We start from the raw sequence: 25,815 nt of genomic DNA, 5'->3' as shown, positions 1-25,815 counted from the left end.
AATTTTTCATTTTGCAATATATTTCGGGCTCAAAAGAGTTTAAAAACTAACTTTGTAGAAATTTTATTCATCCTGCAAATGTTTTATCACAACAAAATCAAGATTGTGAACTATGTCCATTGTTGTTACGTTACGTTGGTTTCTTGTACTATGACTCCATGAAAAGATCAGAAGGGACAAGAAATACACAGAATTTCATGTTAATCAAAGAAAGATGTTAACAACGAAGAGTAAATAATTGAAAATAATTAATCGCTGTCCTTTTGTCTTTGTCCCCATTGATCGGGCCAATACTGACATCGGCATCGATCGGTGAAGTCGGCCCTGTTCGGCTTTCCGTCGCAGACACATCGCGTGTTAGTGTCTCGGTTTCCACACACAACAGGCAGTTTCTCGACTGGTTTACAGATTGAACTTTCTTCAGTGAGTGGTACGTCTACAATTCTTAAATGGTCTTGGTGATGGGGTGGTCTGCATTGCCTAATTGCGCATGCGCGAGCCCAGATTGGGAGCAGAGGGCCTGTCTTGCAATCTATCACACAGTGCGCAATTTTAGGATTAATTAGATCCCCTTTCTTGCAGGTCCATGGACGCGCAGGATCACACTGTTCGCCGTCGTCAATACTGCAGTGTGTTATGCTATCGCCAACTCTTATCATGTCTTGGGCTTTCTTTTTGTATTTCAAATCATGCGCTACTTCAAGAAGGCACTTTCGAAATTCCACGTTACAATAACATGGCCGGTAGCTGAATACAGTTCCTTTTGGGGGAATACTTTCCCCGCCTGCGCATGTCAGCATCCGATAGCAGCACAAGTCTAACTCATTTCTAGGCTCTACTCCACCTATTCTTGTAAAAGTCTCCATAGAAACGTCACAATAATGAGTGTTGTCTTTCAGTGATTTAACAGTGTCTGTTGAAATACAAGCAAATCCGTCGCCTTCTTTTTCATTTCCTATACTCCAGCCCATATTATTATCATACAGCTCTATACACATATTTCCTTCATCTACACAAAGTCCTGGATTAGCTCTACACTGATTAACTCCTGGCTTGCAGTCCTTTTTGTGAGAGCCACATTCACAGCGAAGCTCCGATCCCCACATTTTGCAGATTGCTCGGTTCGCACAGACTTTTGGGATGCGACAAAGGTTCACAAAAAATTGACACCTATGATAACAAAAAAAATATTACGAAAAAGGAATAGGATCGATTTCCGCAGGTCTCTGGGGTCTGTTCCAGTGAAGAGTCTTTCCTCGGGAGTAGTGCGGGCTCTTTTCCCGAGCTAAACAAAAGAGCCGAGTTGTTGGAAGCTTATCCCATACACGTTATCTTACTCTCCCCCGATAAGAAGGAAAAATGCCGTTTTTCCTTTTTCGGGGGTAGGGTACGGCTAAATCCGTAGGTTTTTCAAAGCTCGGGGTAAACTACATAAACTCATCAAACAGAGCATATAAGTTGCCATGGTAACCCGCCCATGATTTCGCTACTTGTCCTACAACCCTCTTTTGAGCTTAAAGGCTTGATTTGTTTCCACAGCACTCGTTCGGCCCGTTTTACCTTCTCTCTTGTAGCAGATAATTTATAAACAAAATACCACCAAAATTTTCTCATCAGAAACTTCACAACTGTGAAAATTCTTATAAGACAGACACAGTTCGGAAACATGCCCAGCCCAGCTATAGTCCTAAGGGCAGTTCACAAAAATCACTGCAACTGTCAAGGTAGCCTGTGAACAGGCCTTTGGTCGAGCGGGGAACTAGGAACTTCGCTTTCCTTGCTATTTTTTTCCCCAAAAAGAGAGCTTGTTCACAGGCTACTGTCAGGGGAGCTCCTACAGACACCGACTTAAAATATCCGGCGTCACGTCGAGGGAATTCTGTTATAGTACCTGCACGTGTTTCTCCACCAGGACTCTGCATACCCAGTCTCAGGGGGTGCATCGCACACACATCGTGTTCCGTGATCGCCGCAAACGAAACTTCCGAGTCGGTTATACTTTGTCGGAACACATCGAGGCTCGCCGAAGCTTGGTCCCACATTTCGCCTGTGAAACAGATCAGGTTCTGGTACAATAGGGAAACATCTATAGCCAGGGCTAAGTTTGAAACCCTCAAGTAAAGAGTGAAAGGTGTTTCCACTAAGTTCTAAATGGCAGTTGGCTACTCGCGGGTCTACTAAGTCACCTGCCTGGCAGTCTTTTTTCAGTGGGTTGCAGCTTTCTTTGATGGGAAGTATATACTGGTTTTTTAGAGCGACGCACTGGATAAGACTGGGCTTTTTAACGCAGATAGAAGATGAGGCAACCAAAGGTAATAAAACAATTATAAAACCACGCTCAATGGGAATTGCCATTGCCAGTTGTAATCCCAAAACAAGCGAAGAACTGTGACATCATAAAAAAGTGTCTAAGCGCGCGCTTCAAAGAAGCACGACGAAGGACGTCATCAACCTTTTAAAATACTCAGAGACAACCTCTTTCAATTTCTTTCATTGTTAAAAAAAAAACGTTTAAAAAATGTGAAGGAAAATATAAAATCTTTCTTTCTGCAGGGTGTACAGGAAACTGGAAACATTTTGTCTTTCGGGACGGTGCGCAGTTCTATTTGCGACAAAAGCCGGGTGTGTGCATGCCTTAAACCTAGCCTGTAAATTAAGACGCTTACTATTAAACAGCAGTAATCACGAAAACAACTTCAAGACATGGTTAAATTAAAATTCAGTTGCTAAAGGTCTTCTCAGAAGATGATGAAGTAAAATAACTTATGAAAAACTTATGAAAAAAGCAAATGTAATTGAAGGCTGGGTTTCGCGCAGGACTTTCTATAGTAATTAAAAAGAGGGAAAAAGTAACGTAAAAGTACATGTATACGAGGACTTTCTCGTGATCTAAATCTAAACGTAAATGGGTTACTGTATTGCCCCCCTCCCTCATCGTTTTCTCGTTTGATCCCGGTTCATCTTTCGCGCGGCTGTATCCCTTAAAGGAATCGCACACCAGAAAACCGCCTGCTACCGAGGGTATTTTCGCCTTTTTCGGTAGCCGGGATTTGATCAAAATACGGAGCGGGATTCGGGAAAACGGAAAATATCTTGACGGGAAGTGGGATTTTACTGCTTTGGATGGTTAGCGGGATTCGCCAAAATTTGGGCAAGGGATGCAGGAATTCTTCCCCTGTCTGTCGGGAATTCGGGAAGTCGTACGTTCTAGAGGTGAACAAACGAGCATTTAGTTGGGTCTCCCATGAAAGTAACCTACAGAGCGGACGTAGATGATTGTATAATTGAAACTGTCAAGTAATCAACAGACGAGCAAACAGTGATCACAGGTATGCTCCCGTGAATAAGACAGTCAGAGCTTTGGTGTCGTTATTTCTTGCAGCCACAGACGAGTCTTCTAGCGCCAGAATAGCCTGTCTAGGTTTTGAGACAGACTCGTAACCAGTCGCTTTTTAGCGGGGCTCCCTCGCGCGCGAAGCGCGCGTGGGACAGAGCCTCATACTCGTAGAATATGGTCAACCTCTTTTCGCTTGGCTGTCACGTGACTGACCGAGCGTACGTACGTACGTACGCGTCTAGAGATTGTACGGGTAGGGTAGGGGAGACTATCAAAAAGAAGGTAGGGGTGTCCCAGGCGTGTCTTGGCAAATCCACATCTTTTACATCGGCCATTCACAATATGGCCAATTGACAGCTGTCAAAACATGATAGCCACTGACCAGTATCACATTGTCATATCGAGGGCTCATGTGTCAACTCATCAAGGGGACGTGATTTATTTGGAAGCTGTCCGCTGACCAGTTGTTTTACTAGATCGCGATCAATGTTCAATCTCATACTTTCTAGCTAGTTTGAGAGCACAGGAAAACTGATAATGCACACATCCATTGGACATCAATGTTGTGATCAATTGACAGTTGTCAAAACAGGGTATCCGCTGACCAGTATCACTTGACCGTATCGCGGGCTCAGGTGTTGACTTGTTGGAGCTTAACTCTAGTATGTTCGTTCAAACATTCGCTACATGTACAGCTCGCACTGCAAAAGTGAGAACCGGCTGGCCGTATATGTGATTTTGGAAATTTTTTTAACGGTTTAGCTAAAAGCCGACGCGTGCTTCGATCGTCCTGAATATTGAATGAGTGCAATTTGTGTTGCACAATTGTGAAATACTGCATTCTGTCCGAGGTCTGTATGATAAAGACAGTACCTCATAGTACTGTTTCACCTCAGATGTGATGTATAAATGGAATAAAAGGTTGGTTTACACGCAACCAGCTGGGCCCAGTTGCTCGAAGCATGGTTAGCGTTAACCAGCGTTTAATACCTTGACAACGTATTGGTTTTGATACTGCTTAACCAATGGTTAAAGCTACTAGCCACCTCCACTTTGGTGAATAATTGTTATATATTAGTGTTTTGGGGGTGAGAGAAGATTGGGGGTTAGGTTGAGGCGCGCGGGGTGTCATTGGAAGGGGCAGCGTCAGGAGCCCTGGCAGCGTAAAGAAAAGTGCATGAGCAGGAAAAACCATCTAGGGGTTTGGGCTGTCAGAGAGGGGAAAGAAACCCGGCCTCTCCCTCCTTTTCCCCTCCGCTTCGTCAAACTGAGCTGATGAAAAGCTATTTCGTTTTTGAACTGGCCCCCAAACACTACTAAATTCAAAATATTAGCAAAACAGCCGATCTATATCTTATTTATTAGCTATAGTTTTTGCATCAATTAGTGTTTTGTAACATATGTTTATTTAGGAGACGGACAAAAAACGGGATTCGGGAAAGCGATGAAAAAAGTGCGGATGCGGAATCGTGAAAAAGAAGCGTTAATGCCAGATCATGCAGGACCCTTTTTCCAGACCTTATCCCTCTTTCCGCCCACCCCCTAAAAAGGATATAAAAGAACGCCTGACACAGTGCAGGTTAGTTTCGGGGGCGAGATCTCCCTTTGACGCCACAGATGCACCACAGATGACGAGGATGTCGAAAAGTAAAAAGCAGTTTCCTGAAATCACTTTTGTTTATTTTCTTGCTCATCTTTAGACTTTTAAAATTGTAAGTGAGTCTCGTGTCCATCTCGTGCCAAGTCTCGTGCCGTCTTGTAGTACTGCTGGGAATCTGGGTTTGAATAACGATTGTACGCATGTACAAGTGTCCCACGTGACGCCGGTAAGGTGAACTATCTTGCGATTTTAAGCGATTTTTTACTCCAGTTAGTATGGCTTCTGGCGATGAAATTCCCGCAAAAGATCAAAAGGAACAAAGCAAGGAGGAGGTAAGGTGGTAGTAGAACTCCTGAGAACTACTTTCGTCAATTTTGTATCACTTTCGCTGGATTGTTTGTTAAAAAATCTGCCAATGAGTTCGACATGGTTATGACTCCGCGTCGTGTGCACGGAACGATGTAAAACGAATATTTCACATAATTTTATCCAAGAAAAAAGGTTTATGGTAAAAATAACCACCAACACATATTGCTCTTAACCTGCCAAGAGTTTTTAAAGGTATCCATGAGGAAATAACGTGATATTCACTATTAGTAGTAAGTCATTTTAAGACTTTACCTGGTATTTTAAGTTTACTTACGCTTATATTCAGCCATAAATTTCACTTTTCTCCTGTCTAAAATAAAATAAAATCGTGGTAATATCGGAAAGTAAAACTTACTGTCGCTTTGTATGTATTGCTGGTTTTCACGTGACGTCACGATGGCCATGTTGGTGGTCATGAACAGAAGCATTTCTCTCCTCTGGTTTCATGTATAAATTCTTCAAGAAAAAATTCTATTATATTGAACCCCAACGCGGCAGCCCTCTCACATGGTTGCAAACCAAGAATATGTGCACATTCTCTAAAGTCGTGTTTTGAGACTGTAAATTCTTTCCTGGTGTGCCTAATCAATCAATATCAATCATCAGAAGGCAATCAATTTAGGCGACAATAATTCATCGATTGATATCGATTGGCATAATTGCTCAGTGATATTGATACTCTCAATTTAAGTTTTCTAAATTGCTGTCAATTTTTATTGATTATTGTCAACTTTAATTGGTAGGATTAAGAAAAGTTATTAATAGCACTTTTTAAAATGGGATACTTAAGGATACTTGAGGCCCCTGTTAGGGTAAAATTCTGACAAGCTACATGGCCTTGAAACAGTGACATAGGACAGCATGAATGATGACAAATGACACAAAGATGGGTTGAAACTGCGACAGCAAAAGACAAAAGCGCAAATACAATTGAAAAATACCAAGAGTGACATGGCTTCCTCCTCATTACGCAAAAACAAGAGGTTTTGAACTTCAGACTAGGGACATACGTAGCCTCCCTCAGAGAGCCTCAGTTCTGCAAATAAATAGAACTAGTGAGAGCTGAATATGATTTGGTGGTGAGTACACACAAAGGGGTTACTCAGAAACAGTATGACTGTTACCTCCTTGTGGCCACATGAATTAACTATAGAGTGCTAAGCGCTCATTTTTAATTCATATAACATTAAAATCCTGGTAACTTGAACTCAGTGTCAAATGGATTTTCACTAACAATGGACCATCTGTAGCCTTCAAATAGTTAATACAGCCATCTCCCCTTGCTCTTTGCTGCTAGGGACGTTTCACAGGAGAGACGTCTGTGCCTAATGACAGAAATTCCATACTGATGATGAATCTGGTCAGCAGCTCTGATTGTTTGATTTAGTACAGTCGACTCATGATAACTCAAACCTTCTAGGGAAGTTGAAGGAAGTGCGAGTTATCAGGAGTTCAAGTTATCGGTAGTTTAAAGCAAATATCCAGAAATAAGCAATTAATAAGCAAATGGATGGGCAGGGAATGCCATTAACAAACGAAGTAAACAGGAATGGACACTGAATTTGGACTGGAGTGACAAAAAAGTAAAGACAAAGAATTGACACGGTTGTTTTGAAATAAATCCACTGTCTCTGACTTCCCTACGCGGTTTTCTTTTCGACTTGTCATGTGCTTAAAACATGGTTCGAGTTACCGAGGGTAAAATTATGTAGAAATGATGTGAAGGGAAACAAAAATTACTTCAAGTTAGCGGGAGGTTCAAGTTATTGAGGGTTCGAGTTTACCAAGGGTAGAATTACAGTAAATGTATGAAGGAAATCCAGGGGAAGTCAACTTTGGTTCAAGTTAGTGTGAGCTTCGAGTTAGTGAGGGTTCAAGTTATCGGGAGTCGACTGAAATTGCATTCTTTAAGTTGCTGTTTATAAATGACAGATTAAAGACAAAGGCCACAGAGGTCAAATGTAAAACCCAATAAATCTACCACAAAGCAGTCATTATTCTTGGAATATATTCTTCTTTAAAAGAAACATATGAGTTTTGCTGCAACTCGTTCTCAGACGAACACAAGAATTTACGATACTAATAATAATAATAACAATTATTATTATTATTATAACACCTCTTTTCCATGCAAAAAAGATCAAAAGCAGATAAATAGATGAGCAGAATACTAAAACTCAAACAAATTTGCTTTAGGAACTCCTTGGCTACAAGAATAATTAAACCTTGATGTACATCATCATTATAGAATTTCTGTTGTTCAGGTGCAGATGTCTCTCCCACGAAACATCCCTAGTGGCAGGGGTTGAGGAGAGATGGCTGTATTCCCAGCCTAGACCATCTCGAAGGTTGCGAAGAAAAACGAGGAAGGTCCATTGTTTATTCTTCAGTTGTTGTTACATGGACGTGATTATGCTTGTCTTGGGTTTTTAGCAGGAAAAGCCCAAAGATGGTCAATCAACAGGAGGTGCTTTAACTACCACACCGTCTTCAAAAAAACATCCCCTACAAAATAAATGGGCTCTATGGTTCTTCAAAAATGACAAGACAAAATCGTGGAAAGATAATCTCCGCCTGGTAACTTCTTTTGATACTGTATCCTTTTGTCCACCTTTTTGACTCATGTGATAGGGTGTTTTTTGTTTGTCTGTTTGTATACATGGTGCATATGATACATTTATAGTCCATTACCAGCAAAAACAGCGACCTGTCTCTGACAGTCCTTGCTAAAGTTTGTAAGCAGTACATTTTATTTTATACAATAAATTGATATTTTATAATAATATTAATCCACAGATACATGTAGAATCTTCGCTTTTGATGCCATACATGTGTACATTGTACAATCTTTGTAAATATAAAGATACCATAAGGCACACCACATGTATAACCTTAGAAACAAACAAGCTTGGAAGGAAAAACATTAAGGAAACAACACAAAAATCAGCAAGAGAGTAAGTTCAATATAATGGTCATTGTATGATCAAGCATGACCAAGATGTTGGAAATAATGCTACATGTTTGCATCACTCTACTTGCTGTAAGTGAGCAAAATCTTCCTGTAAATGTTATTCATAACCTGCAATTCTCTTTTAAAATAATCTTATGTGTGAAAAAGATTTTTTTCTCACCACAGGCTAAAACTAAGAACTTAACAGTGTAAGATAACTGGTGAGGATTGCATCAAACATTGAGAATATTATGACCACAGTTTTGTTATATCGCATTTTTGAGAATACATGTCATCCTTGACTTTTACTTCAAACATTCAAGGTTGAAGATTTTTGGGGGTAGGTACAACTACATGGTTTTTGTTTAATTCTTCATCATATTAGGGCCTAAAGAAAGTATTTTCAAGCTGCACAGTTTGCAGTCATTTATATTTGCAGGCCTTTCTGGATGTTCCTAGTGGATTTTGAGATTTGGTGTAAGGCCTGCTAAACTTAATGTGCACTTAACTGTCATTCTTGTACTCATTCACTCTAATAAAAAAAATAAAAATTCACAAAAACTGAATTTCTTTGTGGCAAATGTTGAGAAACAAACAGTACTATGGAGACGTTCTCGCAAAGAGGTTTCATGTAATTGGTATAAGCACCCTTATTTTTGTGTTGTCTACAGATAATGTAAGGGCCTGTTTACATGGAGGTGGGGGATTCTGACCCACCTGTCAATATAATCTCTCATTTGGTCAACCGACCTATCATGTACATACATGAATAAAATGAGAGACTATAAGGACAGGCAGGTTACCTCACCTACCTGGGATGTGCCAGCTCCATGTAAACAGGCCCTAAGAGAGACAAGGAAAAAAAATGCACTTTATTTGAGTGTCAATGTATTTAGCACGAAAGTGCTAATTGGGGACTCTATTTTTACGTCTCCTACTGGAGGCAGGACCGCCATTTTACGTGGTCATCCGAGCCACGTGAAGGTCTCGCCGCTTGCAGTGCAAAGGAAGTACCTTCATTTCTCAGTTATTTTAAGACCCTGAGTATTGGTCCAGCCCCGGGAATCAAACCCGCAACCTCCCGCTCTGCAGTCAAGCTCTCTACTGACTGAGCTAATCCTGCCGCGGTTGCTTCCTTCCTGCCAGTTGGTTCCTGCCTACTGAGCTAATCCTGCCTGCCGATTGAAAAATCTTGCAGTAACATGGTCCGTGGCGAATGAAAGGGTTATGAGTTGTTTATTGTTCTGATGGAAGTCAAGTCTCCAGTTAATATTGAAAAAGTTTATCGAAAAAAAAGGTTACGTATTACTAACCCTATGTATGTTGTACTATTTTTAATTACTACTATAGGACATATAACCATATTCAAGCTGCAAGCAAGTTGCAATCTGGATGTGATTATTCATTGTTCAAGGTAGGGGGGAAAAAATTCAATTTGCTGATGGCTAGCTAATTATTTAACTTAGTGCAATGTAAGCCTGCTCAATTTATGGATTTTGTTTTTATGTGAAAACTCACTTGTTAAAATTTATCACCTGGTTCCCGCTCATTTTCTAGATTAGTAAGCATAATACAGTTGAAGCTCCATTTAGCGGCCACTCTTGAAAAACCAGCAAGTGGCAGTTTAATGAAAGTTGTCAATAGAGGTTCGTCATAAATAATATTATTGAGCACTTTAGCAGAAACATCACTTTATTTTGAAACAAATAATTGAGAGGAGAAGCATAACTGGTCCACAATCACTCATCACCTTCTATCTTAGATGGTATATTCGTTCTTGATATTAATCTTGAAATGAAGCCAAACTATTAAAAGTTGATGGCTGCTTCATAGAGGTGACAACAATGGGAGAAATCTTGTTGGGCAACCAAAAGGTGACCATGGTCCCCACATTAGTAGAGGTGGCTGTTTGATAAAGGTTTAGTTTCCCATTCTTTTCGTCAATTCTTGGTTTTCACATGATGTCACCAAAATTCAAATTTAGAAACTATCGCTTGTTCTGAGTTTCTACTACCATGTGATACTAGAGCACCTTAAAACCTTTATAAAAACAAATTTTCGGTTCAAAAGGGTTCTTTGTTTTGCGATACAGGACGCTTGAATTTCGAGGCTTTTGCGTGACGAGGCATTTAGCTGGCAGCCGGGAAAGCTCTTACTGTATGTTGGTTACCCTTGTAGAATCAGACACTATGTAGAATCTATGCAAATGCTATGTCACAAAGTTATGTAAAACCTATGTTAATCAGTCATACATTGCTTTAACCAGATCCTATGTTGTTTCTATGCCAGGACTATGTTTTTTGTATCGAAAATGCTATGTTTTCGCTAGTCAAACGGAACCTACTTAAAAGCTATGCAGTTTTTAGAGGTAGGAATAAAGGAAGAAATGACATAGTTTCCACATAGCCTATACATACAGTTTACTTAGCTTGTGGAAAGAGATTTTAGACTTCATAGTCAACCTCATAGAAAAATCATAGAAAATAAATAGCCTTCACATAGGACTGAAATAGAGTTTACATAGTAAAATGGAACAGGGAACAGTTGATTAAATAGCTTTTGAATAGGGTTTGCTTAGAATTTAGATAGCCTAGAAATAGTAAAAACATATGAAAAACATAGCCTTTTTAAAGGTGACATATACTTTGCATAGCATTAAAATAGGGAAAACACAGAACAAATAGTCTTTGCATAGGTTTGAAATAGGATTTTAATAGTACTTGAATAGGTAAAACATATCACATACACAGGCTTTAACTAGAGTTCAAACAGAAATTACATAGAATTGACATAGTCTCTTATGTATGTAGGTTTCGATCTGCTTAAGCAAATGTAGTGTTTAAAATACGTTCGTAAAAATCACCAAAATAGTAAAAACAGTATAAACATATGAATTAGAATACCTTTTACATTGGTAAGAAATAGGTTTTGAAACGAAAAATTGAAAAACTATGACTATATAATACCACGAACACTAATAGTAACACAAATGCAGTATTTTCATGGAGGTTTCAGAATCGAAACCCCAAGTTAAAGTTTGCTTAATTTGCTTATCGTGTAGACTTTTTGCTGATGTCGCGCTCTTCAGTGCCATACAGTTTCCTTTTGACTGCAACGAATAAGTATCTGCAAACAGAAAAGTGGAGATTTTAAGGCAAATGAACATAAAAACAACCTGACGTTTTAGAATTGAAACGAAGGAGTATCAAAGCGTGATCGAAGGTCACCGATCCTTGTTCAGATACGCGAAAAGGGGAGACAACACAGGCAAATCGAAACTTAATTGAGAAAAACATCACTTACCAACGTTAGGAATACTTTTTGTTGAACCTGGCAGGAAAAAGACTGGAAATTGAAGTAAAAAGAAGCGTCTTCTTGTAAAGACGCACGCTTACAGCTCGTCTTCTTTGACTTGAAAGCGCCCGCGTGGAAACAGACAATTTTCACACCTTTTCATTGATTGAAAAGGCCCACGTGACGATGAAACGCAAAATACGCATGTGTTGAACTCACGGGCTTCCCTGGGAACTAGTGGAAACAAAATGGCTGACAAACTCCCACCGAGGACTTTTCCGAGGACTGCAGGTAGCGTTTCGCAGTTTTGACCATGCAGTTATATTCAGGAGACGTCCACAGTCAAGACGAAAGATCGAACCCAATGTAAAAGAAAAAAATGATGCATGGAAGTATCATTTCAAGTGAAGAAACTCTAGGGAAAAGCTAGAAAGGAAAGTTAAGACAGGGATGATGGATGTAGCGATTCAATGCTTAACAAAAATCTTCTGACTAAGAAACTATCTGCAAGCACAAAAAATTATAGTACATGATTTTTGAGTGTTTTAGTTTAAAACACTGCTTTTTACTTTGGAAGTATGCTTAGCCTTCTGTAAGCGCTACCATCAACATGCCTAGTCACTTAAAAGCTATGTTGGAATATCACATAGGAAACGCATAGACTACATATATTTTTCATATGAGTGACATAGGAAAAAATATGTTTATGTAAAAGCTATGTAGCCTTTATCTCATGATAAAGCTAAATGAAAATGTCACATAGTGAATACATAGGCTGCAAATATGTTTCATCACATAGCATAGAATATACATAGCACTATGTAACAGCTAAGAAACTTGTTGGAAATAAAAGTGAAGATCGAGATGCTATGTAAAAGCTATTTTAGTTTCATGCATAGTGAATACATAGGATGCTAATCGGAATGAAAAGCAGAACTTTCTATTGCATAGTAAATGCATACCTATGTCAAGACTATGAAAAGATTTTGAATAGTATTTGCATAGGTATTCAAAAGCTATGTGCTTTTCAAATAGCTTAAACATAGTTTCAACATAGATTTTGCATACTTTGGACTATGCTGTTTGGTGTGTTACATAGTTAATACATAGGCAGTGGTGAACATAACATAGCTGAAACATAGTCCAACATAGTAAACAAATAGCATGAGCATAGGTTTTGCATATGTCTGGTTCTACAAGGGTAAAAACATTATGGATTTTTGGAGATTTCGCTATCTAAACATTCCTTGTCTTTAATCTTTATGAGTTCCTCAAGCGAAGAATTCACGCATAAGTAGGAAAACTCAAAAACAGATCATTTCTGTTGGTTTCCGGCGGCCATATTTGTGCCCCTGAAAGGGACACAAACATGGCGTCTCCATACAAAGCTTTATAAATTTGGGTAAAATGTTTTTCCAAATATCTCACATATGAACTATTGCATAGACCTGATTCTTGGCAAGGCTTTTTGTATATTTATATTCTTTCATTTCCCAGATTCTAGACTTTCTGTATTAAAAGGTTTCCATTTTTATTTTTGCTTTCTCACGTGAGTGAAAACGAGGAATAGGCCATTTGCACTAAGAGGGCATGTGACATTGTTTTTATGACATTATGAAAGTTATGTGTTTTTGCCTTCAAAAAACGATAAGTGGGTCATATCTTAAACAAAATAATACTGATTTGGTTTTTCAAACCTGCACCATTTTCTTAAAATAAGTAAGTTTGTAGCTGGTCACGTGACCAAAATGTGATTTTTAAAATTATGAATTACCTCTTTCTGAATACAAATTTTGCACTTAAACTTCAAGGAAAATGTTGAATAGATGATATGGTAAGGTTTAAAGCACATCTGAGCGTAACACTCAAACGTTTAACAGGATATAAGCATAATAATATTAGTTTTGGCCTGCCATGTTGGAGGGCAAGAGTATGCCCACCAACCTGCTGGCCAAATTATTGCTGCGTAGCGACCGAAGGGAGCGAGCAGCAACATAATCAGGATTTAAAGGAAATATATAAGGGGCGACGAATTCTCGAATTCATCACTTTTTACCACAATGCATTGCATTTAACCACACTTTTTACCACAATGCATTGCATTTAACCGCAATGCATTGCGCCACGAACAACTCAAATAAAAACACGGGGAAGTTCGGTGGGTGAGAGAGTGCATCGTTCGCTGCTCAGACTTAGAGTTTTCTTTGTGGCAAATTTTCTACAGCACGGTTAGAGGTCTTACCAAATTGTAAGACACGCAGGAGTCTTTGAGATGAGTACGATGGTTAACTTGGAGATTGGATTTCAATTCAAGAGCCTTTGACTCGTCCAGGTGTTAAACCTGACGAGAAGATGAGCATTTGCTCTTCGACTCCGCAACACGGGGGATATATAAATTCCACCTTGCTAGAAGGTGATGTGAAAGTGAGAAAATGTCATGCAATGCTATTTTTAAGAAACTGTATGAGCCGAAAATGGATGTGATTTTGACCATTCGCTTCAAAATAACAGTGGAAATCGAGATAACAAAACATATGTTTTGTGTCCTACTTTGCAGACGAGGACGTGTATCGGCATTTTGAAAAGCATAATTATGTTCTTTCATTCATTCATTGCCATGGAATATGGGTTTACATTGTTTTTTCACTGTTAATAGCTCGGTTAATGCGGCTGGCGATCAACTTGCCGGCGGAAGTTTCATGGAAAAGGAATAAAATGAAAGACTTTTCCTAACGATTTCGTATTCAGCCTCTGTGGTGAAGTGGTTAGGTATAGTCGCGTCGAGTCGAGGTTGCCGGGTTCGAGTCCTACCGAATTATTAATTGCTACTTTCTTTTTTTTTCCGTTTTTTGTGTTGTTGTTTTCTATAAATATATAGCTAAATAACTGTTACTTAATAAAGTGCAACAAACAGCAAGAAAAGTATTGTGTTTCCAGAGAAAATATCGTGCACCGCTTATTAAATATATGGATAAACAATCTGAATTTCTATTATTTCCTACAATTTACTGTGGCAAAAACCAGAGTTGATAACCACTTGATCATTTTCTAAACAACGTTCCCACGAGTTCTTTCTATAGACTGATAGTAATTATTCTAGTACTTTCCAACATGTAAATAGGACATTCAATGTCATTTTTGATTCTTTTAAGTCTCACTGCCTAACTAATGCCAGTATCAACAGAATGTGCCGCAGCATTACTATCTTTTAGATACCCTAGTACAAATCATACTACTTTGTTGAAGAATCAAAGTGCCATAAAATAACTCCCTTAAATGCCTTTCCTCTCAAATTTCGGGTGTAAGATAATTTTTACTAGTGTGCTCTATCAATTTTTGGCATCAGCAAGAGTCCAACTCATTGTTTAAAGGAAGCATTGGTCACGTGACCTCTTAGTGCAAGTGGCCTATTATTTTAGAACTTTGATTAGTGGCTGCGTAACAGAGGTGGCCGCTTAATGGAGGTTCAACTGTCATGTCAATGTGTCTTATTTACTTGAAACTTTACCAGTCATTGTTTGTTTCTCATGATTTACTGTATTTGTTCAACAGGAAGGCATCGAGCCAATGTGGGAAGATGAAAGAAACAGACAAGGGGGGCGCTGGCTAGTAAATACACAGAAAAATTCTAGACAAGACCTTGATAGATTATGGGTTGAAACGGTAATAAGAGGGTGCTGGAGTCGTTGTTATTAACAAAAATTAATCTTCTCCTTTGCAATTTTCTCTTCTTGTCTTTTGTTCAAAAACATAATATTACCCAGCAGATAAAAACTTCAGTAGCCTGTAAATACAGCTGTCTCTCCTTGCTCCTTGTCACTAGAGATGTTTTCTAGGGGAGATCTTTGTGACTTGGCACCATAAATTCAAAACTGAGAATATAGTGTTAATCTGGTTGTGATGATGGGGTCTATAAAGTTTTGAGTTCTACTGGGAACAAGCATCGGCAGAACCCAAATGCTTCTTGTAAAGAAGATTATATTCTATGAATAAAAACTGTTTTTGAGCAGATTCATCATGTTTATTACATTTGATCCCTGTGATTTTTTTGTTTTTTTGTCTGTCATTCGTAAACAGTTGCTAAAAAAATTGAATTGCTACAAGTTGACCAATCAGCACTGGTTGACCAGATTCTGAACAAACAACAGAATTTTGGGGGTGGAATCGCAGATGTCTCTCCTGCAAAACATCAATAGTGGCAAGGAGCAAGGAGAGACATAAGAACAAAAGGCTGTATTCGTATTTTTCAGTATAGCTTCCAAATACGCTGAAATGTTTTTTTTTCCAGGTCCCAAAATTTAAAATTTATCTGTGAGTGAAGGATTTTCAAACTGGTCTAATGCTGCCAACTTAAACTGATCATTTTAGTGGCTGTCATAATTTTTTAATTTGCTGAAAATCACAGTCCAGGAAAAGTAGGGCACATGCTAGGATTTGCAGGTACAATTATTTCATGAAAAAATATTGAAGTTTGTAACTATTTTGTTATATAGTTGATGCTTCTTATTGGTGAGCAATTTGGAGATTGCTCTGATAGTGTATGTGGAGCTGTAGTTCAAATCCGTACAAAGGGAGACAAACTGGCAATATGGACGAGTAACGCGTCAGATCAAGATACCAACCTCAGTATAGGGTATGAAACAGTTTTGTATTTGAGTTTTTGAGTTTTAATAGCAAAGGTGCACACATACATGTGCCTTCATTGTATTAGTTCCTAATTTAGGGCTTTTTTCTATGCAGGCGTAAATTTAAAGAACGTCTTGGCCTTCCACGCAAGCTTGTTATAGGTTATCAGGTGAGAGAGAGATTTATTTAGTATACAGTAAAACTGTCCGAAATTGCGTGCAGCCAATCAAACATGCACGGTCATTGTGAAAAAGGTTGTTAATTTATTAGGGAGCATAAGCAACAACAAAGGTAGGATGACTAGAATGGCCAAAAATCAGTAGGTCTAGATGTACAAAAGAACAACTTAGCATTTGCATCAGGCTTTTTGGTACACTTATTCCCACAATACATGAAACTTCCCAATTTTTTGTTGTATGGAGGACATCAAAACAAAACGATGATTTTACTTTTATTTTTCTGATCTTAGATACAGTCTTTAAAATTCAACCCCTTAAAAATTTGCAAACATTTGACATTTTAAATGAAATGGAATAAGAGTGGTGAAGTTTGAAACAGCAAAAACTCTCTTTTAAAGTGCATTTAAGTCTTTGCCATCATTGTTGTTTAGCTACCTATTACTGCATTAGTAAAATCCAACTGGTGGTCTATCATCAATGCTGCATTCTGATTAGTTGAGCTACTACTAGGCTATATGTTGTAGCCCACTAGTAGTGAAAAGCACCGGATTTTTGGCAGCAAAAAAAGGATTAAAGTCTTACTTTAAGTTGTTTTTTCTCGATACTTTTGACCAGCTAGTTGGATTTTACTAAAACAATTATTCCTATCGCCCTCATGGCCTCTGAGTCAGTAGCCCATTTGGCCTTTGGCCTCATGGGCTATTGACTCAGAGCCCATTCAGGCTTGAGGAATAATTGTTAAATATTCATCATTCTTTTAATAATGATAATTATGACTCTACGTAATTTTTTTTTCCTGTCAGGCACATGAGGACACCATGAGCAAAACAGGTTCTACTACTAAATCAGTGTTCTCATTATGATCTTAACATATTTTCTTATAGACAATATCAGAGTCAACTGGTATTTTAAGAAAACCTTAGGATTTATTCTATTTAATGAAGTTAAGTGGCTTGAAAACCACTGTCTGGCTTGTCAAAGGTCAGTTGCTCATCCTGACTGTGGTGTGAAAAGAAAACACTGCGTGCTTATACAGTTTGTATGTGTTTACATCATTGTATTTTCAAACAATATTTTGACGTTGTTATTTGCACAACAACAACTCTTCTTTGTAAAATTATATTTAGTCTAGTACAGTGTGACTTGACACTACAAATAGTAACAATTCATTATAAATTTTAATGTGCAATCCTTGTAGTGTACTTGTACACCTTTGTAGGTTGTTCCAATCAAAAAATCACTTAGTGAAAATCACTTGTAATGATCTTGATTTCAAATAGAAAAACAAATAGCGGTGACTTTCAAATGATTTTTTGTGAGACATTTTAACATAAGTAATGCAGCTGTTTTGTTTTCATACTGTGGTCAGGTTGGTCACTGTTAAATGACATACAGGCTGTATTAGCTGGTGAGAAGAGAACTCTCATCTTGAGAGACTAAAATTATGGTGTATTGACACTTGACAGAAAGCAAAAAGTCTAGGTTTTGTGTCAAAGACAATGGAGCTTTAAACATACGATAATAATTACTGGACTGGGTTATGTTTCCATAACATAAATACATGTTGTTTTGAGTTAGCCATTTCCCAGCCCTCTAATTATATTCAAGCTTATGTGTATAATTATTAATTATAATTATTTTGGGTAATTTCTAAATTTTGGTAACTACAGTGTAATTACAGTATATTATCATCATTGAGCATGTGTTACTCCTTTTAGTAAAATCCAACTAGTGGTCTATTATCAATGCTGTGTTCTGATTGTTTGAGCTACTACTAGGCTATATGTTTTAGCCCACTAGTAGCAAAAGGCACCAGCTTTGAAAACCAAAACAATGGCGGCTGAATCGCGTTTTGCTAGCTAAAGTTGTTTTGTCTCGATATTTTTTACCACCTAGTAGGTTTTTACTAAAACAATATTATTCCTCGAGCCCGCATGGCCTCTGAGTCAGTGTCCCATTCGGCCTTCAGCCTTATGGGCTATTGACTCAGAGCACATTCGGGCTCGAGGAATAATTTGTTAAGTATTTAACTTAAGAAAGCAACCATTTTAGTCAGTATACAGGCACCTCAGTTAAAATTGATTTGGTTTAAACTAATTTTGCCTTAAATGCATGCTGCCATGAGTTATCATTGGTTTGCTTAGAAGGTAGATCGCTTAACAACTGGATTAAAAGGTATGTGCTGTCATTCTTTACATAAATGTACAAACTGAGTTGCGTTTGTAGAAGCCAGGTTATGAATCCATGAAGCTTGAGAGCAATATTATTGCTTGCTTAAAAAAATCCACTTATGCAAACTCCTTCGTTGATGTGATATAGAATGGTATATCTGCAAATATATTTGCAATTGCTCAGGCCCAAGTTGTTCATAAAGGTCGTAGAAATCAATCAATCAATCGATCGATCAATAATCTATATGCTCGAATTGAAGACAGCAATATAGGAATATAGTATAGGGTAAACGAAAAGTTGTGTTCTCGCTTTCTCAATTCAGCAGACCCGACTATCTCGAACAGGCTAACAGCAACAAAATGTGAATATCTTCGAGGATAAATTAATATAAAGCTCACCCCACTAGATGGCGCAACTGGTTTCCCTAAGACGGAATCATTGGAAAGTTCAAGATTTTATTCGGTGGATGGCGTTATCCACTTTTTGAACAACTCGGGCCAGAGAGCTAAATTGCTTATAGACCATTCTCACATATTTGGACTGTGTACAAGAGCACGAGCTATAGTCATCAGGTGACAGAATACAGTGGTGTGTATGGATTTGAGTGCTCAAGCCTTGACCTTGTTTCATCGAGTGTCCACTGCAGCAGAGTGCGTAACTTCTTACGTAACCTCAACTTACTGTGTTACTTTTACCTCAGCGAGTTGAACCCAAAGGGCCTGTGATTGTGTAACAGGTCTTAGACAGTGTCTAGTATTTTCAGCTGTATTTTCAGGGACACTCAACGATGGTTTCCTTCGAAAGATGTTGAAAACACTTTTAAGGCTATCCAGAGTACTTTGAGATATCTAGAAATGTATTCTAAGCGGCGCTATAAAATTTGTATCTGTTCGGTCTTCTTAGGGGAACTTCAGTCTTTTCGAAATTACGAGGGATTCAGTATTCACTTCTTTGAATGCGAAAATTTTAGGTTTCGTTTATTCTACGAAAAATAGCCTAACCTGGGGGGTGAAATGTGAAAAATTGAACTTCAGAAAGTGGTAGGGAATTTATTAGATAAGCTTCCAAAATTGCACATGAATGGAACGGTCATTAAGCCTTCCTCAAGTAATAGAAAACTCTAGGCAATATTTGCCTATTTGAAAACAGTCGTTGGGTGCCCCTGTATTTTGGCTAGAGCGTTGAGGAATTTTCCACCGCGCTCAATAAGAAATGGAGCCCGAAGAAAGGTTCTTCTTTCGTATTATGTTTATAGGCCGATTTTCCATTATACGAAAATGAAATCAAGTGAAATGACTTTGTAACGAGGAAAACCCATAAGTACGATGAGTCGTGGCCGCGTGGTTTGTACATTGTAGTTTCCGTAAGTCTTTGTACTGTGTATGAATATAGTGTATGGTACTTTGTTACCTCTTCTGACAAAGTTATATTTGCAATTAATTTAATTTAAACCTTATTGAGAAGCAAGTCATTTGAAGAGGTCAAGTTAATGTTATTTTGAACAATTCTCAATAATAATCTGGATTAATTTTGTTCTGCGCCACCTTATTCACTGCAGTAATTTTCTGCTAAACTTAAGAATACCCCTAATTTTGTAGGAGTAGTGCAAACTAGTGCAACGTCGGAAATCGTTATGGCAATGAGTGCCGAATCCAGACCTTGAGATAGGGGGGACGGGGAGGGGGGGGGGGGGCGGGGCGGTCATCCATACCCTAAGATAACGGTGGAGCGGTCTCCCCAAAAAATGTTTTCAGCCCTTCGGGCCTCCGTTTGGTCCAAAAGTAAGGGGGGCCCTCCGCTGGATCCGCCACTGGTATAATTGTTGTCTCCATATGTTGTCCGCACCAAACAAAGCCGCGCACCGTAGTATTACAATGTAAGTTTATAAATGCCCCAACCTCCTCCCCCTTGGTATTTTCTCTTTTGTTTGGAGATCCCCGGGTTTTCCAAGGTAATACTAGAAAGGGATGATATTTCTTTTATAACAGGAGAGGGATGGGGCATTTCTTTTATTTTCTTCGATTGCTAACTATTGCGTTAGTAGCGATGTTCGACGTTTAACTTTTGTAGTTGAGTAAGGTCTCATGAACATAGTATTATTTGCAATTAAAATTTTTAAATGTCATTTTTTGTAATGGTTTACCTAGTACACTTGGGTTTATCACGACCATGCATTTAGTCGCCAAGCTAGACTGAGCGTGAAAACTTACGCGTCTTCCCGCGGCAACCGGTCAAGTCGCCCGAAAGTCATGTCGCCCGAAACCACAGTTAAGTCGCTCGAAAAGCGGAGTCATTTCGCCTGAATTTTACCGGGTGAAGTGCACCTCATATTTTCGCGTGCCTTTCACTTACACGCGTCATCCCCACTATCTGAGAGCCTGAAACAGGCTATTTCCTACAAATTTCTTCTTATTCACGTCAATGAATGGGAAAGGCAAATACCTTTGAAAATGAGACCTGGGGTTAATTTAATAAAAGGTTTACAAGTGTAATAGGCTTTATCACGGTTTTGGAAGCCACCTTGACAAGTAGGTAAAACTGTTTGTATGACAATCTAATGTCGAATAATTTCCCTCAAACGGCTGTTCTGAAAAAACTGAATTGTAAGCTAAAGCTACACAGCAAAGGATTTTACTCTATGGCGATGTCTTGTAAATTCTCTGGATGCGCTTGCGGATAAAATATACATCTTTTAGAAGGGACGCGGTTTCTTTGTAAACCGGAGCTACTTCTTCCTCCTTGTATGACAAGACTTTTTACAACTGTAAATATTCCTGAATCTATGTTTATTATTATTTAAATTTGTGTTTAAACGCTTACTGTACGTTACAAAAACCAGCATGACATTCCGGCCACTCTTCAGAAACCAGCGCAGGAAACTTGTATGAATTGAAAGGATTACAGTGTTCTTTAGGAGATCAACTGGATAATGTTTTTCTACGCGCATCTTCCTTCAAGTGTCGTGTAAATGGACAAGTGAGCTTCTTTCAACGTTAATCTTCTTCAGAATCTCCTATTCGATCAATACAAAGTTCTATTTTTCTCTTCCTACTTGTGTTGATTTGACGTTCTTGTTAATGAGCAAACTATTCATTATTATTTCAGAAAGGAAAAAGAGAGCAGATGAAAGAAAAATGAACAAGTTTGTTCTTTCGTTCATTTTTTTCCGATCTTCTCTCCCGTCTTCTCTGCTACAAGGTTAGCTTGTTACTCTGTTCTGATTAACTTATTTTAACTTGTTTCTTATAGAGGCCTTTACACTATGCAGTCGATCTGTTATACTACCTGATTTACAATCGTAATCTACAACATTACCTGATTACGGTTTCCAAATATACTCAAGCAGTCCCCCCAGCCCCCCCCCCCCCCCCCATTTGAAAAAACGAAAAGTCGTTCTAAGCTTCTTCGATTGAGTGCGAAAAAAGATGGTCCAAACGCTAGAAACTCCGGCCCTTGACCGGGAAAGCTTATGACCTCTGGCTTATAACGGATGATTGCTCATGAAGGTTTTACGGTGGCTTCTTTAGTGCTAGTTTACGTTGTTTTTGGCTCGAGTAGGGCCTCCGTTTGGTCCAAAAGTAAGGGGGGCCCTCCGCTGGATCCGCCACTGGTATAATTGTTGTCTCCATATGTTGTCCGCACCAAACAAAGCCGCGCACCGTAGTATTACAATGTAAGTTTATAAATGCCCCAACCTCCTCCCCCTTGGTATTTTCTCTTTTGTTTGGAGATCCCCGGGTTTTCCAAGGTAATACTAGAAAGGGATGATATTTCTTTTATAACAGGAGAGGGATGGGGCATTTCTTTTATTTTCTTCGATTGCTAACTATTGCGTTAGTAGCGATGTTCGACGTTTAACTTTTGTAGTTGAGTAAGGTCTCATGAACATAGTATTATTTGCAATTAAAATTTTTAAATGTCATTTTTTGTAATGGTTTACCTAGTACACTTGGGTTTATCACGACCATGCATTTAGTCGCCAAGCTAGACTGAGCGTGAAAACTTACGCGTCTTCCCGCGGCAACCGGTCAAGTCGCCCGAAAGTCATGTCGCCCGAAACCACAGTTAAGTCGCTCGAAAAGCGGAGTCATTTCGCCTGAATTTTACCGGGTGAAGTGCACCTCATATTTTCGCGTGCCTTTCACTTACACGCGTCATCCCCACTATCTGAGAGCCTGAAACAGGCTATTTCCTACAAATTTCTTCTTATTCACGTCAATGAATGGGAAAGGCAAATACCTTTGAAAATGAGACCTGGGGTTAATTTAATAAAAGGTTTACAAGTGTAATAGGCTTTATCACGGTTTTGGAAGCCACCTTGACAAGTAGGTAAAACTGTTTGTATGACAATCTAATGTCGAATAATTTCCCTCAAACGGCTGTTCTGAAAAAACTGAATTGTAAGCTAAAGCTACACAGCAAAGGATTTTACTCTATGGCGATGTCTTGTAAATTCTCTGGATGCGCTTGCGGATAAAATATACATCTTTTAGAAGGGACGCGGTTTCTTTGTAAACCGGAGCTACTTCTTCCTCCTTGTATGACAAGACTTTTTACAACTGTAAATATTCCTGAATCTATGTTTATTATTATTTAAATTTGTGTTTAAACGCTTACTGTACGTTACAAAAACCAGCATGACATTCCGGCCACTCTTCAGAAACCAGCGCAGGAAACTTGTATGAATTGAAAGGATTACAGTGTTCTTTAGGAGATCAACTGGATAATGTTTTTCTACGCGCATCTTCCTTCAAGTGTCGTGTAAATGGACAAGTGAGCTTCTTTCAACGTTAATCTTCTTCAGAATCTCCTATTCGATCAATACAAAGTTCTATTTTTCTCTTCCTACTTGTGTTGATTTGACGTTCTTGTTAATGAGCAAACTATTCATTATTATTTCAGAAAGGAAAAAGAGAGCAGATGAAAGAAAAATGAACAAGTTTGTTCTTTCGTTCATTTTTTTCCGATCTTCTCTCCCGTCTTCTCTGCTACAAGGTTAGCTTGTTACTCTGTTCTGATTAACTTATTTTAACTTGTTTCTTATAGAGGCCTTTACACTATGCAGTCGATCTGTTATACTACCTGATTTACAATCGTAATCTACAACATTACCTGATTACGGTTTCCAAATATACTCAAGCAGTCCCCCCAGCCCCCCCCCCCCCCCCATTTGAAAAAACGAAAAGTCGTTCTAAGCTTCTTCGATTGAGTGCGAAAAAAGATGGTCCAAACGCTAGAAACTCCGGCCCTTGACCGGGAAAGCTTATGACCTCTGGCTTATAACGGATGATTGCTCATGAAGGTTTTACGGTGGCTTCTTTAGTGCTAGTTTACGTTGTTTTTGGCTCGAGTAGGGCCCTTTCTGTGCCATATGTGACCGACCAATAGGCCCTTTGCAGCCAGTCATTCACGCGTTACAGAATCACCAGGCTGTTGAGCAGGGAACCTACTGGAACAAGACAACTGAAGGAAGAGCTCACAATATTTTAAATTACAATTTCCTTTGTTTGTCTTCTCCCAGTGCGTCTTTTCGTCTCGAGCATGGCGGTTTTGTACCATGCGAATAACTAGCTGCAAAGGGCCTGGTCTTGACAAGACGGTGCAATTTTGTTATAAATATCACGCTCAAAGGAACTTTTAGAAAACACTTCTGTTGATTTCAAGGATGGTAGACAAAGTCGTAAGTTTTGTTCTGAAAAAGAAAATAAGACGGTGAAGATAAATTAGGGTACAACATAATACATTAAGTTTCGTTAGCTGGTACAATGGTGCGGGCTAAATTTTCATGTCTAAAATTGAATAAAGGCTGTGCAGTGAGAAATGTCTAAGTGTTTAACAATTGTAATGCACCTAGATGAATGAATAGCTTTAAGACAATGCAAGAGTGTATTCAGTCCTTTAAGGGCCTGTTTACATGGAGGTGGGAGACCCCAGGTAGGCAGGTAACCCGCTTTGGTGGGTAACCCGCCTCTCCACATAATCTCATTTTAATTTGATCACGTTTACATGATAGGTAGGGTTACCCGCCGCATGTTACCCCACTTATCTGGGGTCCCCCACCTCCATGTAAACAGGCCCTGACTCCAGACCTTTTTTACTTTGCGACTATGCACTACAGTACTAGTGTTCCCGTTTCTCACTCTATCCAGGCTAAGCACCATTGATATTTTAGGAAACAACTATTCAAGATGCTGGAGTTATAATGGGTATTTCAGTTAAGTTTTTACCTTTTCTTTTTCTTCTTCTTCTTTTTTACCCTTTCTGAACTCCCACATCTAAAAAGGGACAAAAATCGACATATTAAAGCCGATCCTAGATCTTCTGCGTCAACAATCTTACCGTAAACAGCTTATACTGATCAGGGCGTATACAAATTTCAGTTTTGCTCATTAACAGAGTAAAACTGTTTTTTCATTCAACAATGTTCATATTTAATAGAAAGCAGTTACGTTAATCACTCCATCACGTTAAGCCGGAAGGGGACTGGACCACGGGGCGGAGCCTCCTGGTATAAAACTCTCCCCTAAGGGTTAAAAAACGTTGTTTAATTTGAACTCTTACCTCCTGGTTGCGGATGCAGTAGAAAAGGAGGACCAACAAACCCTGCAGTAACAAAAATATTACACAAATTTGGCGTGACGATCTAGCTCTTACAGGGAAAATATTTTTCTCGAGAGGCAAGATATATTCTGAATTTGAAGAAAAGAAGCAGTCAAGTCTCGGCTTGGTCAGTCCTGGACTCTACCGTGAGCTGTGACGTCAACAAGAGACCCACCCTTTCCCAGACTTAACGCGGACAACAGAGCAAGAAAGGACGCCTAGGGACAAAATTGAAAAAAAAGTATGATTCTCAAACCTGGAACGTGTAGAACACAATGAAGAAGTAGTGGTAAGTTTTGCTGGTTGTGTTGTTCACGGCAAGGATCCCAGATAACCAAGTCAAGACAATCGCCAGCATAATCACCACTGACGTCACCAGGCGATATCTGAAATAATAAATAACAATTATTCACCGAAGTGGAGGTGGCTAGTCCTGGATATTTACCGAACTGCGAAGCAGTGAGGTAAATATCCACGACTAGCCACCGACACTGAGGTGAATAATTGTTTTAGTATATACTAAAACAGTGAGATCATTGAGCACAAAAATGATGATTTTTAACTCAAATACTGTTGCCAACGATTACAATTTTGGCGCCTAATGACCGGGCGGCTGCGGCCGTCGCTTTATTCTTGCCGACAATTAAAACTTTTCAAGGCATTTGTTTAGCTCTTGCGGGGAAATTTC

General features: G+C 38.9%; 3 protein-coding genes and 1 long non-coding RNA gene across 5 annotated transcripts in view; 1 reads left to right on the top strand and 3 right to left on the bottom strand.

Annotated features, from left to right (window-relative positions):
- LOC140927041 (uncharacterized) lies at positions 1-2,375 on the bottom strand. The gene is made up of 2 exons (XM_073376706.1): positions 1,892-2,375; positions 1-1,170 (listed from the first exon to the last, which is right to left on the bottom strand). The coding sequence occupies exons 1-2, from the start codon at positions 2,353-2,355 to the stop codon at positions 249-251; spliced, it is 1,386 nt and encodes a 461-aa protein (XP_073232807.1). The 5' UTR covers positions 2,356-2,375; the 3' UTR covers positions 1-248.
- A 2,745-nt stretch (positions 2,376-5,120) lies between these two features.
- LOC140928662 (eukaryotic translation initiation factor 4E-like) lies at positions 5,121-20,652 on the top strand. The gene is made up of 8 exons (XM_073378441.1): positions 5,121-5,269; positions 7,740-7,901; positions 8,580-8,596; positions 9,607-9,670; positions 15,103-15,213; positions 16,044-16,183; positions 16,291-16,345; positions 17,159-20,652. Exons 1-8 carry the CDS (start codon positions 5,213-5,215, stop codon positions 17,216-17,218), a joined length of 666 nt encoding a protein of 221 aa, XP_073234542.1. The 5' UTR covers positions 5,121-5,212; the 3' UTR covers positions 17,219-20,652.
- LOC140928663 (uncharacterized) lies at positions 10,826-11,883 on the bottom strand. Its single transcript, XR_012164660.1, has 2 exons — positions 11,560-11,883; positions 10,826-11,382 (listed from the first exon to the last, which is right to left on the bottom strand). It is a non-coding gene; the product is annotated as an uncharacterized lncRNA (long non-coding RNA).
- Positions 20,653-24,043: 3,391 nt separating the features above from the next.
- The window catches only part of LOC140927040 (cadherin EGF LAG seven-pass G-type receptor 1-like), an 18,505-nt gene continuing 16,733 nt past the window's right edge, over positions 24,044-25,815 (bottom strand). For both annotated transcript variants that reach the window (XM_073376704.1, XM_073376705.1), the window contains 4 exons: positions 25,384-25,513; positions 25,089-25,130; positions 24,755-24,802; positions 24,044-24,219 (listed from right to left, as the gene is read on the bottom strand). In XM_073376704.1, the coding sequence (XP_073232805.1) occupies positions 24,187-24,219; positions 24,755-24,802; positions 25,089-25,130; positions 25,384-25,513 (253 nt within the window). In that variant the 3' untranslated portion in view covers positions 24,044-24,186. The remainder of the gene's footprint in view (positions 24,220-24,754; positions 24,803-25,088; positions 25,131-25,383; positions 25,514-25,815) is intronic.

This window comes from Porites lutea, chromosome 2 (assembly GCF_958299795.1).
Source record: "Porites lutea chromosome 2, jaPorLute2.1, whole genome shotgun sequence".
In the NCBI taxonomy this organism is placed as follows: Eukaryota; Metazoa; Cnidaria; class Anthozoa; order Scleractinia; family Poritidae; genus Porites; species Porites lutea.
The sequence above is the reverse complement of the archived record's forward strand: the minus strand, read 5'-3'. Positions and strand labels throughout refer to the sequence as shown.

What these genes read in the sequence shown, in the direction of transcription:
- LOC140927041 (XM_073376706.1), bottom strand. Translation starts at nt 2,355, where the DNA reads ATGGCAATTCCCATTGAGCGTGGTTTTATAATTGTTTTATTACCTTTG. An exon ending in TGGTGGAGAAACACGTGCAG is followed by an intron (nt 1,171 to 1,891) that starts GTACTATAACAG and finishes TTGTTATCATAG; the next exon opens with GTGTCAATTTTTTGTGAACC.
- LOC140928662 (XM_073378441.1), top strand. Translation starts at nt 5,213, where the DNA reads ATGGCTTCTGGCGATGAAATTCCCGCAAAAGATCAAAAGGAACAAAGC. An exon ending in AGGAACAAAGCAAGGAGGAG is followed by an intron (nt 5,270 to 7,739) that starts GTAAGGTGGTAG and finishes TTGGGTTTTTAG; the next exon opens with CAGGAAAAGCCCAAAGATGG. An exon ending in AGCTTGTTATAGGTTATCAG is followed by an intron (nt 16,346 to 17,158) that starts GTGAGAGAGAGA and finishes TTTTCCTGTCAG; the next exon opens with GCACATGAGGACACCATGAG.